Source organism: Terrapene carolina, unplaced genomic scaffold (genome assembly GCF_002925995.2).
Source record: "Terrapene carolina triunguis isolate 2854851 unplaced genomic scaffold, T_m_triunguis-2.0 Scaffold951, whole genome shotgun sequence".
Lineage (NCBI taxonomy): Eukaryota > Metazoa > Chordata > Testudines > Emydidae > Terrapene > Terrapene triunguis.
The window spans coordinates 3,284,165-3,299,513 of NW_020665302.1; the positions used below are offsets into that span (position 1 = coordinate 3,284,165).

Sequence of the window (15,349 nt, forward strand, 5' to 3'; positions counted from 1 at the left end):
CATTCAGATCTAAGGACATTTGTGCACAAGGCCGTAATACATCATGGAATAGGTGACTCCTGAAACACCAATGCCCCGGCCCGGAGGGGCCTCAGCAACCTGCTCCCAAGCATGCACACAAAACTAGATGCCGTTCAAACTCTCCGAAGACGCTGCTTGCCGTTTGGATTGGAGCTGAGATATCTCACGAGAGCATTGCAAATAAATCAGCCCCCGTGTGCCCTCCAAGAAACAACGCTAGGTGATGCTGGGGTCACTCACAGAAAGGAGGACTGTGGAGACTGCACACACGGACAGGTTATTAGAGAGAGCTGTGTCACACAGATCCCTTTGACTGGCAGCCTGGACAATACTCGCTTGCTAACATGCGTTGATGTCTTTTGATTTAAAAATTGCAACCTGTGGGTTGTTTTCAGCCATGCCCCGGAGCCGGTGGGCGTCTCTGCACCCTGCAGGATGGGAGCACGCTTTCCCAAATGTAGGTCCTTCAAGTTTTACCCCAAGGTGAACAAGCTGGCTACCGTTAACGGCATGAGCCACTACCCAAGCACTGCCTGCTCCTGGCAGCCATCTCCCTGTTCAGCCATGCAAGGTGCCAGGTAGCCCACAATATCGCGGGGACTGTCTGAGCAAACCAAACAGAGCTATTCTCTGTGGAAGGAGAAGCTTTTATTCCTTTGGATGGCAACAGCCCACGGGGTTTTTCTGAAAGGCCAGCGGCACTGAATGCTTATTACACACACAGATCTTCCCCACAGTGAGACCAATTCAATTCCTAACCTACACACCACGGTTTGTTCTCAGACATTTCCCCCTTCATCTAGTTTACTGCCGTTGACGAATGGACATTGAAATGAGACAAAGTAGGCCAGAGGAACAATTAGTTAACGATGTATTTGTTACACACTCCCTAACCCTCAATCATCTCGGGCTTTCTCCCAGCCCCGCACATTCACTGCAGGCTCCCTGCATCTCTAGCACTGCCAGGGAACCACTTCCTCTCCTTCTGACCCCCTGCCCCAGCCCTGATCCGGCTTCCAGTGGCCTGTCACTCTCCCGAGCCCCTTAAGGGGGAATTCGCAAACTTTGCCAAGTCAGGAGAACTTGCCTTGTAGATTTCCCTTTGTCCCCCTCCTCGCCTCCCATTCGCAGTCCTCCCCGGGACGCAGAGCCAGAGATGCTGGTGACTTCCCTGCCCTCCCTCTGCTGCACACCTTCGGCACCCGCTGCCCTTCCTTCCCCCCGGTGTTTTAATGTAACCCTCCTTTCTGGAGCGCTTGTTCCCAGCCCAAAGCGCCGAGGTTTGGGGGCGATCAGAGAACCTGCTGCCTCTCTCCCAGCCCCAGCGCTCGGGAGCGGGCAGTGCTGCCCCCGGCTGAACACGGAGCCCTCCGCCGGCACTGGGGGGTCTCGGGGGCTCGCTCCCCGGTTTTCCTACCAGCCAGGTCTTGGCTTCTCGTCCCACCTGCCCACCGCCTCGGTGCGGTCTGAGCGCAGAGCAGATGTCCCGGATCCCCCTGGGAGGCAAAGGAGGCTGCTTCCCCCAGCAGCCTCCTTCCCACTCCCGCTGCCCCAGCTCGGCCGGGAAGCCCCGCAGCCCCCGCTGGAGGCAGCTCGGGAGGGGTGCGGGGTGCAGCCTCCAGACGGAGAGCCCAGATGGTGCTGGGCACAACAGCCAGCCCGGTGCCCTTCTGGTCCCTGACCTAGCGGGGGGGAGGGGAGCGGTGGATTCCGGATCCCGGCTGTTCACACCGGCGCTCGGACTCCGCAATGGCACAGAAGCGCTGAGCCAGGTGCCGGGGAGGGGGCAGAGCCGGGAGCCCTCCCCCCCATCCCCCATTTCTCCCTCCTTGGGGAATACAGTGTCCGCTCCTTAGCTCCAGCCTGCCCCCAACACCTCAGCGCACCGGCCCCTGCTCCCGATCCCCCCCACCCCCAGGAACTTGGGTCGCAAGCCCGGCTCAGACTGCCGGGGCGGGGAGCCCGGATCGCCTCCCAGCGCGTCCCCCGGCTCAGTCCCATGTCCCGGCAGTGGAGGCAGGTGGGTCCTGGCCGCTCCGCGCTCTCCACGGGACTAAAGTTGCCGGCTGGGAAGTTGCTGGAGCCCTGCCCCCAATCCCCCATGGCGCTCCGGCCGGGGGTCCCCGCGGTGGGGACGCACCTACCTTCAGCGATCGCCCTCTTCATCTTAGGGGTCGGGGCAGGCTCGGCTCGGCAGGCAAACGGGCGCCGGGGTACAGTCCTCGCCAGCCAGCGCGGGCAGGTCCGCGTGCGAACTTCAGCCCGAGCGCAGGGCGGGGGCTCGCCCGCTGCCGGAGCCCGCGCGCCGCGGGGGAACAAGCCGCCCCGGGGCCGGAGTCAGCATCCAGGCGCCGGCTCCCCGCCCCAAGGCGCACGGCTGGGGCGCAGCGGCCGCCGCGGCGCGCACGGGTCCTGGCGGGGAGAGGCGGCTGCGGCGCGGGGTCCCTGGGAGCCGAGCGGGGCGCGGGAGGGGAACGCGGGCTGCCGGGCGGGCTGCAGCGCGCTGAATGTTTTATGGGATCATGTGGTTTGACGTGGAGGAATCAGCCGAGCTCGGATTTCCTGGCTGGAGAGGGGGCTGGGGGACAGGGCGGGGCGGCTCCGGGAGCGGGGCGCAGCGCGGAGCGGAGGGGGCGCACGGGGCTGGCGGGGGGCGCCGCCCGCCGGTGGGGACCGGGATCCCGGGGCTGCTGCCTGCCCGCGGGACGGGAAGGGGGCAGAGGGGAGCGAAGCGGGGTCGTGCGGGGACCCCGGACCGCGCACTTGGGGAGGGGGGATAACGGGACACAGCGGCCGGCCCGGCCCGCCTGGAGGGCGGGTTTGCTGGGCAGGTGTCCGACCAGGGCCCCGGTCGCTGCCGGGCTCCATGGGACAGGGGTCTGCGGAGAGCGCCCGGGGTATGGGGGACGGGCGGCGGGGCCGGGGGCTCGTTGCTGATGCCAAAAGGGAGCTGGCCGGGGGCGGCCGGGCTGCTCTCCCCATCCCGCACTGCCCTAGCCGGGCCGGGATGCCACCGAGGGGCCCCGGAGCACCGGCCCGCCGGCGGGTCTCCTTGCCGGCGATGGGGCGGTGCCATTGCCGACGCTGAGAGGAAGCCCGCTCCTTGCCCCGCCGGCAGGGGGCTCCTCCCCCCAGGCCCTGCGCTGGCCCCCGGAGGGCGATCGCCAGCCTCCCCATGAGGGGTGGTTTGAGGGGAACCAGCGCCTGGCAGTGCAAAGGCAGGTGCGTCCATTCATCGGTCCCGGAGCCCCCTGCTGACACAGGATCAGACCCGAGGGCCCTCCAGCCCAGTCTCTGGGCTCTGCCAGAGGCCAGCCCCGCAGGAAGGTGCAGGTGGCCCTGCAGCGGCAGTCATGAGACACCTGGATCTCAGAGCAAGCTTCTGCCTAGCCCCCTAAGTGAGAGGTCCTGCAGGATACATATCCTACCCCACGTCCTCTGCTGTGTCCCCCTTCTGCCAATGGGGCCCACCAGGGCCAGCCGGCAGTGTTTCTAGAGGGCCTGTTCTACAACAGAAGAATTGCTGGCTCCAGTCCCCACACTGCCTGGCTCTGGGACATTACAAGGTAACCTCCATGGTCACTCTAGCAGGTGGTCCACGCCCCTGCAGCACTCAGAGACCTTTGGGAACATGGAACCACAATGCTCTTTGACCTGGGGGGGGAGGGGAACACAGGCAAAAGAAACAAGGAACCCCCCTACATATATTTTCCTATAAGAAATGGAGCAACGCTAACCAATACGCCAGGGATTGGGTCAGTGCCCTCCTTCCAGGTAACAAATGGCCAGCGGATGGAGTTCCAGGCTCCCCCAAAACCCCTCCAGCGAGTCTAACCTGGTCTACACTTAAAAGTTAAGTCAACATAGGCACAACAGCAGGGGTGTGAAGAAACCACAGCCCTGAGCAGCGTAGCTCTGCTGACCAGCCCTCCAGTGGAGACACAGATATGTCACCAGAAGAGTTTCAGAGTAGCAGCCGTGTTAGTCTGTATCCGCAAAAATAACCAGAAGAGTGCTTCCATCCACACAGTGACCCTCGTTTGGGGAGGCGATGTTCCCACACGGACGGAAAAACCCCTTCGGTTACATGGTTATGCCGGCATAGCTACAGCGATGTAGCTACACTGGTGTCGTCTCGGTCATTTCAGTTTTCGGCTGTGTCTACACTTAAACTGCTCATTGGTGCCGCTGCAGCCAGTATAGGACTTCAATGTAACCCTTGTGTGAGAGGAGGGGTTCTCCTGTTGCTGTAGCTAGGCCAACAGAAGAATTCTTCTGCCAACCTCGTGGGTTAGTCGGTGTTGTCAGACGCTGGTTGCATGTGTGTTCTCTCCACGAGCTGTCCCAGCTCTGCGCAGTTAGCCGGTTGACCTCGAGCGAACCACCCAATAAGACCACAAATCTGTTTCAGTAGCAAAGGCACCCGGCTAGGTTTATAGTCGACAAAGTGCAGTATTAGCACCTGATACGTGCTACCAATACTGCCCATGACAATAGACTCTGCTCAGTGAATGGTGGGACTGTCCATTCCCCCCTTGGCTGGCCAACCACGCTCGCTCTGAGACCCCTCTTTATACACCCATACAAATGTAGTCAGGTACCACCCTTTACCTTGTACCTGTTGGTGTGATTAAAACATCTCTATTCATCACACTGTCCTCCTGACCTTATCTTTAAGAGAGGTCCTGTTCTCTTTGGGGAGTGTGTTTGTACCATACGTGGAATGTGCTGACACGAGTGTCCTGCGCCTAGCACGTCTCAGGACTGTGTGTGTTTTTGCAATACCCGCCCTGTTCTTGCCGGGTTCTGTGATCAGGACTTCTGCTCACAGCCTGACTTTTGCTAACTTTGCTTCATATTGGCAGGGCTTGACCACTACTTTAGTTCAGGCCTCATACTGGGCCTCTTGTACCAGGCCTCATGCCCCAGGCTCTCTCTTTCTACCATATTTAGCTTAACTCCTTCGTTTGGGGGGTGGATTTTCCACACCCCTGAGTGAGGTAGTTGGGTGAACCTAGCTTTTTAGCGTCAACCTGGCCTTAGTGGTAGCCCAGGGGCACCTCTCCTTCAGTCCAGAGAGTCAGGTCAATGATCTCAGCTCTGCTTCCCCGCCCTGGCCCTCCCAGGGTGCCTTGGAGTCAGCTCTGCCCTGCTGCTGTGGCTGGGCCAGTTACACCTCACTGTGGATTCAGTTCTGCTTCTGCTGGCCCAGGCCCCCAGTGTTTCCAGGTGGGGAAGCCAGAGCAGAACAGAGCGTGAGTCTCTTTTGGAGCCTGACCCCCCCTGACTCCCTCCTGTGCTGGGGCACACGTAGCTCCTTCTAGGTAGCCATGAGCTGGGCTGGGCTGTCCTCACAGAGCATCATGACCTCAGTTACGCCTCTCCTTACCTAACCCTAAATCTGCCACACGCTCTGTGCTGACACCAGACATGGAAATCCACCCAACGGAATGGCAGGAACAGGGGCTTCTGGGCTGATCAGCCTGCAGAGCACTGGTGGGGCAGTGCTTGTGCCATCCAGCCCGTGACTTCTAGAGAGTTTTGCTGATATCTGGCTCGAGTAAGGAGGGACATGAATTTGCCCTTCTTCTAATGCCACTAGCCACATTTATCATCCGCTGCCCACCACATGGCTCAATGGAGAACCCCACATTGGAGATAGTAAAAACCTACAGCCCGCAGCCATTCCCCCCTGCCCCTGGCAAAGGCAGGACTGTTCCCACACTCTACTCTCCAGCGCTTCGTCCAGTCTTCTCCAGTCTTCGTCCCCCATGCCGGTACGCCTAGACGATTCCACAGGCCAATACGTCTCACTGCTAGGAGCTGTCAGTCGCCCCCTGAGGGAGCTTGACTGAAGGGTGTTGTTACCGGTCAGGATTGAGGAGCATGAGCAGAGTGGGGTGAGGGGCAGAGCTGACACAGGAAGTGATGCTGCCACCCACTGATGAAGAGGACGGCTGGAGTAGGAGGGGATGCTGCGGATGAGGTGCATTGGCAGACCAATGGTGCAGGCATGCCCCGGAGAAGGACTGAGGACTGCCAGAACTGGAATGGCAGGGGGACTGCGGGTCAAGATTGAGGGGCATTGGCAGAGGCACTGCGGGGAGCCCAAGGCTGGAGTAGCAGAGAGGCTGTATTGCCGCATGTTGGCAGAGGGAAGCTAGTTCATCCCACACTGCCTCGTTTTAGCCCCTGTGCTCTCTCCTTCGTTGTCGTCAGCGTGAACATTTACCAAGCCTCTAACTACAGGAGTGTTGAGTGCGGTGAAACACCAATTGTCTTACTTCCCAGAATTGGGCTGAAGAATTCAAACTAGGGCCTGTCCCAGCTGCGGCGGTAGCTGCAAAGGCAGGGATCCAGGACTTCGCAGTAGGCTGGCCGGGTTACACTCAGCAGCAGAGGTTTGAAAAAGACACCGAGGGCTCAGTGCCTGAGCTGAGCATGGTGTACTGATGGTTATGCCACCTTTCTGACCCAGGCAATCCTGAGCCTGGCTGGGGCCGTTTTGGCCAGCAGGGACCATTCCCTGCTAGCCATACCATTGGCCCAGGCTCATGAGGAGCACTGTGTGCTCTAGCCCCACCCCCTCCTACCCTGATGTGCTCCCTTACAACCCAGTAGGCCAGCTACTGTGACTTTCTGCCAGCCAAGGATTCCCTCACACTGGCCATCTCTCAGTAGCCGGCTATGCCACTGGAGTAGTGCACTGGATGATATGCTCGCTGCCCTGCCCAGCAATTAATTCTGCCCCCATCCCCTATCAGTCCAGCCCCCATCCTCCCCTCTGCTCCTCCTGAGACTCTTCACACATACCCCACCCAGGTGAGCAGCTACAGCGGGGTCCCCCCTCCTGCCCCTTCCCAGGCAGGTGCTGTGTGGGAGAGGGGGAAAGGAACCATCCTGTCCCTATTGCTAATGGTGTCAAGTTGCTGCAGAGAGGGGCGGGGGAGAGAGCTCTGCCTGCAGCAGCTCTGATTGGCTATTCTGCCCCAAGAGGCAGGCAAATGGGTCAGCAGCCAACCCGAGGTCTCAGATTTACTAGATGCAGCAGCACCAGCACCCCGGGGCAGATCTCTTCAGCACACAGGAAGCTGCACTGGGCACTGCCCTCCCGCACCAGCTAGGGCTGTGGGCGCTGGGGGTTAAGCAACAAACCCAATGAATATGCATGACCTCATTTGCATACCCCCCACTTGCAAGCCCTTGCAACGCCTCCCAGTCAAATCAATTTCCTCTCTTAAACCCACCTTCCCCACAATCAGGCTCCCCTAGCCCGCCTCCCTCCCTTCCTCTGGTTCCCTCACCCAACCTTCCCCCAGCTCCCTGGTCTGGCCTTGTCCCGACAGCCCCCAAAGTTGGCTCCCCACATCCCCCCTCCCTTTTGAGCTCCTCCTGTCCCCCCCCACACACATACATACATAGACCCTGCCTCCCACCCACCCCTTCCAAGTCGTTTGTGCAACGGAGGATGCAGGGCGAGCTCCTTAGCCCCGCCTCCTGCCTTGCACACCTGTGCACACTCCAGCCTTAGTGAATACCCCACTCCCATTCCTTCCTATCTTTTGCCAGCCTTGCACACCTGGATGCAGCCTGGCCCCTTCTTGCCTCACCCCAACTTGCACACCTGTGCACATTCCAGCCCCTACTCATGCCACCTGTGTTGCACACCTGGGCACGCTGCAGGGACGCCCCTGTCCCACCCCTGCCTTGCACACCTATGAACAGCCAGGCCCTTTCTGGAGAGTTATGTCCTTGCGGGAGCCAGGCTGGCCTCTGCTGTTGAGAGACCGGCCCACACCACACAGCTGTGACTGACTCTGACCATTCCATTGTCATGGGGTGCTCAGCCACCAGGGTTTAGCTCAGCCTGTTGTGGGGTCAGGCCAGATGTGAAGCTGGGCTGGCTCCGGCCTATCTCTAGAATGTAGGCAGAGTAGTTGTGGCTCTGTTGGTGCCAGGATATCAGAGAGACAAGGTGCGGGAGGTAGAGGTAATCTTTTATTAGATCAACTTCTGTCAGTCGGAGACACAAGCTTTCCAGCCACACAGAGCTTTTCTACAGGTCTGGGAAAGATACTCTCGGTGTCACAGGTGGAACAGATTGTTTAGCATAAATAGTTAGCACATTTTGTAAGGGATGGTTCAAGGTGGAGTGACCTGTTAACGCCTCTGCAGTCATAGGGCAAAAAGGGGGGTTAGTGAGTTACATCTGTTGTGATAAATCAATGTCGAGAATGGTTATCGATCCACAAGGGTAGATCTTGGGAGGGAGCCCGGTGGCCAGGTCGGCCGCTCCTGTGAACAGGCTACTGAAATCTGGGTCACATCCCTTGCTGGCCTTGTGGAGCGTTCAGAATGTTCTCTAAAACAGCTGGGAGACAGACAGCTCCTGGGTCTCTAATTCAACCGTGTTGGGAAATGAAAGCCAGCAGCTCAGGGGCATGATGACAATATATCCAAACGATGGGAAATGTTGGGCACACACTACAGAAGATCAAAGGAAGAGCTGGGGTTGAAAAGGGGACCAGGTGAGGAGCATGGAAGGGCTGCTTGTTCCTTTCAGTTCATCTAATTGGTTCAATAAACCTTTCGCCTCATGCCATGGGGGCTGGAGAACGGGCCACTGCCCACCTGTGCCCCGGGTCCACCCCGCAGGACAGAGCACAAAGCTGGCCCCTCGCCTTGCATTTCTCCTGCACCTTGGTGTAGGTTCTGTGGCGATGCTGGGATTGGGGCCCTGGTAATGATGGGGGGAGGGAGGGTGAATATTACTGGTGGAGAAAGGTGCTGGATTGGGCTTTGACTGGTCCACAGCACAAGGCCAGCATGGGCAGAGACAAGGAGCGTTTGCCCACCCTCAGCGGGCAGCATGCCTCACCTCGGACTTGGGAGATCTCCTCTAGGGATGGAAGGAAAGATCAGCCCATTGATGGCTCACTCAGCCCTTGTTCTCTTTGCAAGAACAGCCCGATCAGTGTCAACTGGGTGGTGGGTGGTTGGGGTTGTGCCATTTTTAAAGAAACCCTCATGCAGCAGCAGTAGCTATGTTGGCGGGAGGCTCAGGTGGGTGTAACTTACATCGCTCAGGGGGTGGCTTATTCACACCCCTGAGCGACACAAGCTTGCATGTCACTCCTGGAGACCTTACCTTCAGGAAAACAGCATGCAAAGCAAGTATGGCCTGGGGGAAGGGTGGGTTGAGGTTGATAAAGGTGATCAGCAAAGGAATTAACGCCAGGAGTGACAGTCGCAACACCTGACAAATGCAGGGTCTCTCCCTCAGCTGTGGGTGTTTGACTGTTAATTCGGAAAGGTAGATATGGAAATGGAGAGAGCGTGTCAGTATTTGCAGCGGCAGAATCTCCAAGTCGATGCCTGCCCCAGTAGGGGTGGGCTGAGACCCAACAGCTCGCAGCACATAAGCCACCAAGTGGCCATCGGATGGTAACCGTTTTGGTGGCTGATGACCGGGCTGAATTTGAACTAGCAAGCTAGAAAGGCCCTCACGCCTGTTCCCAAGCCCCCTGAGCTCGCTAGTGCTCCAGACCTGCTCATTGCTAATTGCAGAGCTTCTCTTCTTCTGTCTGTGCTGCGGGCAGCTGGGAAAAGAGCCGAATATGGCAGCGGATGGGTGAATGGGAAGGAGTCTGCTGAGGGGCTGACTCCTGGGAAATCCAGGGTGGCTGCCAGTTACCGTGTGACTAATCCCATGCAGCTCATCTGCCGTTGGGAACGAAGCCAACACTTTTGATCTCCAGGAGACACCTTGCTTTGCCTGGATAATTATATGGTCATCTCTTCCGAATTCTCCATCACCCTTAGATCCATTCTTTTCCTTTGGAACTTGGGCTTTATTTGCAAGGTTTCCACTGTTTACTTCCTCTTTTTAACCCTTTGTAGAAGAGGAGAGGCTCTGATGCACATCAGGGAACAGTGGAGCTGGCAGCATTTCAGACACAGTCTTTCTGTCCTTAGCAGCATTTTGCCCCACCATGCTGCCTGGGGAACCGCGCCAGGAGAGGCGTTCTGGTGCGAACCATGGTTGCAATGCTGGGGATGAGTGGGGGCTGGTGCAGAGGGAGGGACACAGAGCTGGCCTCCCTCAGTCATGATAACAGTGGACTATGTCTCCACTAGCTCGGTGGTGCCACTCTAGTCAGTGTCACACATGTTTGCTGTGTGTCTTGGAGCCACACCAGATGCAAGAGACCAAATTCTTCCTCCAGGCTCCACTCTCAATGTGATAGGAAGGGTGCCTGCCCTACCTCCCATGGGCTTTATCCTCTCTCTGCACCTACTAACGCTCTGTGCCAAGGCTGGCTTGCGACCCTGGGACTCAGAAATACTCTGACAAAGGTGATCGTTTTGGCCTTTGCACCCCATGGCATCCCACTGCGCATCCCCCAACTCCCCTCCTTCAGTGCGTTCTCCGGGAGCAAAGCGAACCGCGCCAGACACTTCTGCAAACACTCGGCCCCAAGCCTGTTTGCCAAGTGCTGCTGCCTCCTTCTTTGGTTAGGTGGAGAATCTCTCTCTCTTACTGTTATTTATTATCGTATGGCTATAGCCCCTAGGAGCCCCAGTCACGGACCAGGACTGCATTGTGCTAGGGGCTGCACAAACACAGAACAAAGAGATAATCCCTGCCCCAGAGTGCTGCCTGTGGATAGGAATAGAGCACAAGAGGCGGCAAGGGAACCCAGACAGAGAGCCAGGGAGGAGTGATTATTTAAATGGGAAAATAAATGACTATGATAATTATTATTCATGTGTATTACATGAGCCCCAGTCGTGAATCAGGACCCTATTATGGTAGGTGCTGTACAAACACAGAGCAAAAAGACGGTCCCTGCAGATGCCCCATTGTCCCTTCCCCTCCTGCCTGCAAGCACGTTATCCACTCAGACATGGCCGCAGGCTGAAGGAAGTGGCTCTGTGGCAGCCCCCTGCTGGAATCCTGCCAGCACATCAGTGGCTTGCAAGTGGGTTGCCAGCTCTGGTGTACAAAAAACAGGGAACATCTGCCCCCCATCCTGGGCACCATCTCCCATACCACCCCCAGGCGACGGCACCAGCCCCACAGGTTCCAGCTCCCAGGGTATCCCAGGCACCAACCTCATCAAGCAGGATGCAGCACCGGCAAGACCCACCCTGCTCATCTCCGGCGATCACCTCTGCAACCTGTACCTGCGTGGCAGTGACCGGGTGCTGCCAGCCCTGAGTGCCTTCGTCCCACTTGCTAATCTGTCCCTGTGCAGCCCCTCAGCTCCCCACACAAAAGCCACATGGGCTGGGGGAGCCATTGGGCCGACTGACCAAAAAAACAGGACTTTTAACATCCCACAAAGACTTACAGATTTCAAAGGACAGCTACCTAAAAAAAAGGAACCATCCTGGAAAAAACAGGTGTTTTTGCACTTGCAGGTGTTTGGTCATGGGCAGACTTTACCCCAGCGTGTCCTACTTGTACTTTCTCTACTTCTCCTACTGAGACAAGAAGCCAGAGCTCCTTCACATGGGGAGAGGCAGATCTGATCCCATGCCTTGAGGTGCAGCTGCCAGCATGGGAAATGCATTATGTTCTCCCTGCACAGACAGCAGCCGTTCACTATCGGTCACAATGGCACTAGTGAGCCCAAGGCTTCTGCACTTTCATTCAGCATTAACTTTAGAGTATGAGAATGACAGAGCAAGAAAGAACAAAAGTCAAGTGGCCATGAGAGAGCACAGCGTGTGCATCTCCTCTGAAAGACTGCACTGAACACAGAAGGGCTTTAGAGAGTAACAGGTGTTTTACACCTAAAACCAAGGCCTGACACTGGCACAGCTAAATACACTGCACCGTGTACCGAGATATCAGAAAAAGGAGAATGGACAGCATGCTTAAGCAAGGGAGCTTCCTTCATGCAAACCTCCTGGAGGCAGGGATGCAGGGATGCATGTGTCTCTGTTAAGTGTCCCCCTGGAGGGGGCGAGAGCCACGCATTCCTTTCCCTGTAAATCTTAAATTGGTGATCACAACATGGGCCATATCCAGCAGGATGAAAAACATTAGGGCTGTCGATTAATTGCAGTTAACTCACGCGATTAACTCAAAAAATTAACTGTGATTAAAAAAATGAATTGCCATTAATCGCCCTGTTAAACAATAGAATACCAACTCAAATTTATTAAATATTATTGAATGTTTTTCAACATTTTCAAATATATTGATTTCTATTACAACACAGAATACAAGGTGTACAGTGCTCACTTTATATTATGATTTTTGATTACAAATATTTGCACTGTAAAAATAAACAAAATAAACAGTATTTTTCAATTCACCTCATTCTATTATTGTTTAACAGTGCAATTAATTGTGTGATTAATCACACGATTAATTTTTTTAATCATGTGATTAATCACGATTAATTTTTTTAACCGTTTGACAGCCTTAAAATACATACGTTTATATTTGGAACAAAAGCAAACCTGTGCATGTGCATGTGTGTGAACTACTGTAAGAGCAGCACACGGATACAGAGAGAGGACACTACAAATGCAGGACATTCACCCACATGCCCAGCACCTGGTGCTGGTAACCAGGCACTGAGCAAATGGGGTAGGTGCAAGAAGAGGGAATGGACATTAACGTGTGGCTCACAGTGCAGCAGAGGGGGTCGTCTTCTCCCCCAAGTGAGGATCCCAGCAGAGGCCCTACAGAAGAGCTGCACTGCTGGGCCCCTGGCTCTCGAGAGACCCATGGATGGTCTCTGTCTTGATGGATGTCCCAGCTGCCCACAAAGGGCAAGGGCAGTCGACAAGCTGCCGAGAGTGCGTGCAGTAAACCGTGAGAGTGGCTTGCTGCTGCTGCTCTTGCTTACCAGCAGGAGGCACCATGCCAGGGAACTGGCCATCTCTCCATTGTGTCCCGTACCATGTGTGTACGCATGTGTGTGACGTTATTTCACTGATTGATCTCTGGCTGTGCTTGTTCCCTCTCCCAATCACGGAGGTCCCTGTGCAGTTCCCTGCCTATGCTGTTTGTTGCCCTCTGCCTTTTCTAGCATCATCATGTTGGTTTAGAAAAGAGCATCGGCTTCCTGGATCGTCGCTGTATGGCATTTTGTTCCCATTTCCATGACATGCCCAGCCAGGGCTTTGTTCTCCCCCAGCCTTATGTGTCTGAGCTGTCACTGGGCAAAGCTTGTACCACCATTCCTCTGACTCCGGTCCACAATTTGTACCGACCCCTCCCTCCAACTGTGTCTGCTCCATTTGGGGGATCACCCTCCACCTGTATTCATAGATTCAGAGTGGACGGCCAGAAGGGACCATTAGATCACCAAGTTTGGCAAGAGTGGGTCCAGGAGCGGCACACTTGAAGCAACTACTGAAGAACAGTGACAGAAGCGAATTTCTAATGCCTAAGTCAGAGCATCTGCACCAAAGCCTGACTCGGAGAGTCCTGTTCATCCAGCCTGGGGCGAGTCGGAGAGGAGAGCACCGCCTGGCCAATCAGGACCGGCTTCCAAACCCGCTGCACTCCCAACAGTGTTAGCAAATGAACTAGAGGCCAGGAATTGGCTGCAAATAGTCCCCAATAATGAATCAACGTGAGAAGGCTGCAATCTGCTCCCAGCCCATCTGTAAACAGGGGAGGCAAAATTCACCAAATAAATGATTCATTTCAGATGACTCACCCTGCTTGTGTCTTAACTGGGAATCCTTCAGTTCTTTCCCTTGTGCTCCTAGAGCGAGTCCCCAGGGGCGTCGAGTCTCTTGCTTGAACGGGGCAGGAGCCAATGAGACAATGGCCTGCACTCACCACTTCCACCTGCTCATCTGCGGACTACAGGCCTGTGCCCGGTCAGGTGCTCTGCATGGCTGGGCAACAGTGAGAGCGGTACCTGCAAGCCGGCTGTTCTAAGCCCGCTGTGCGTGAGGCCTGTGCAGCGTTGGCCACCCGAATGCTCAACCAGGACTCTATGGAGGGACATACGGGAAGGACCCCCCCCCGAACCTCTGGACAGGCAGCAGACACAACACTGCAAGAATCTAGGGCACAGGATTTCACTCAACAAGCTGGAGTGGTTCCCATTGCTAGGTGCTAAAAGAACCTGCAGCCCCCATCTCCCGCCCGCCTGCCCTTCCCTCCCCTGCTTTCACTCTCTCCCTCTCCTGCGGGACAGTGAAAAATCAAATATCCCAAGAGAGGAGAAGAGTGATCCTAGCAATTACCAGCTGGAAAGGCAACCTCCTCACCTTGGGAGAACAATCGGAGAGAGGAACTACCTCCCTGAGCCCCTCGAGAGGAATGCGGGGTCTCCAGTGGGGAGCAGCCTGAGGGTTCCAGAGACTGACTCCATCGCTGTTTGGTAGAAGGACAAAGTGGGCGGGTGGAACTCAGTCTGGATTCCAGGGAAGCACTGGATTCAGTGTCTCACAATCTCACTTGCAAAGCTAGTTCCAGTTGGCTTGGATATGAGAGCCGTCATGCGGAAGAGAAACTGGCTGAGGAGCATAAACTGCTGAGTAATGGTAAACAGCGAAGCATGGAGCTGCCGGGGGCGAGGAGCGGGGTGCTCTAGGGTTCCGTGTGATGACTGGCTGTATTTAACCTAGATCATTCATGGAGCAGGGGGGTCTGCACATGAATGTACTTCCCAGAGGAGGTTAAACTGGGAGACATTGGGAATGTAGGGAGGATGGGAAACTAGCAGAGCCCTAGAGAGCATGGGCCAAAAAATAGCAAAATGGGAGCAATATATAAGCCGAATCCCAGCTCTCCAGGGGCAGCTACAGCAGCAGTGCCCTGGCCTGAGAGCCCAGCAATTCAGGCAGGAATTGGCAAGGACAACACCACAGCCCAGGAGGCCATTGCAGCTTGGGGCTGCAGGATGCACAGGTGTCATGTCACGGGACAGAGCCCCCGTCTGTGCAGTGCTGGAGTGACTGGCCCTGGAAAGGGGCATTTAATGCAGGGCCTCTCATTACCAGAGTGGCCCTCCGGCATGGAGGCAGAGCAGGAAAGTTGGAGCAGAGCAGGACAAATGCCCAGGGGCTGAAGGGCCCCAGTTATGAGGAAAGATTAAAAGAACGAAAGAGGTGAGTAGGAAACACCTCGTAGTAGTGAGCCCTGCCACACGATCATCCAGAGAAGTAACGCCATGCAGTGGGCTCATGCGAATGCACCTTGAGCCACCCTTAAGGAACGAAGGGCACAGAACATCCTCCCCACTTTAACCAGCCATCGGTTCCTCCCAACCTCCAGGAAAATCTGTTAGACGTTTAGAAATGGATCCCACTGCAGGGACCAGACAGCAGGGACTCCCCCCACCCCAGG

The 15,349-nt window shown here is 56.2% G+C and overlaps 1 protein-coding gene across 1 annotated transcript in view; it reads right to left on the reverse strand.

Annotated features, from left to right (window-relative positions):
* The window catches only part of RTN4R (reticulon 4 receptor), a 114,693-nt gene extending 112,478 nt beyond the window's left edge, over positions 1-2,215 (reverse strand). The window contains exon 1 of the mRNA XM_024216284.1: positions 2,166-2,215. Coding sequence (XP_024072052.1) covers positions 2,166-2,187 — 22 coding nt within the window. The 5' untranslated portion in view covers positions 2,188-2,215. The remainder of the gene's footprint in view (positions 1-2,165) is intronic.
* Between the last annotated feature and the right edge of the window lie 13,134 nt (positions 2,216-15,349).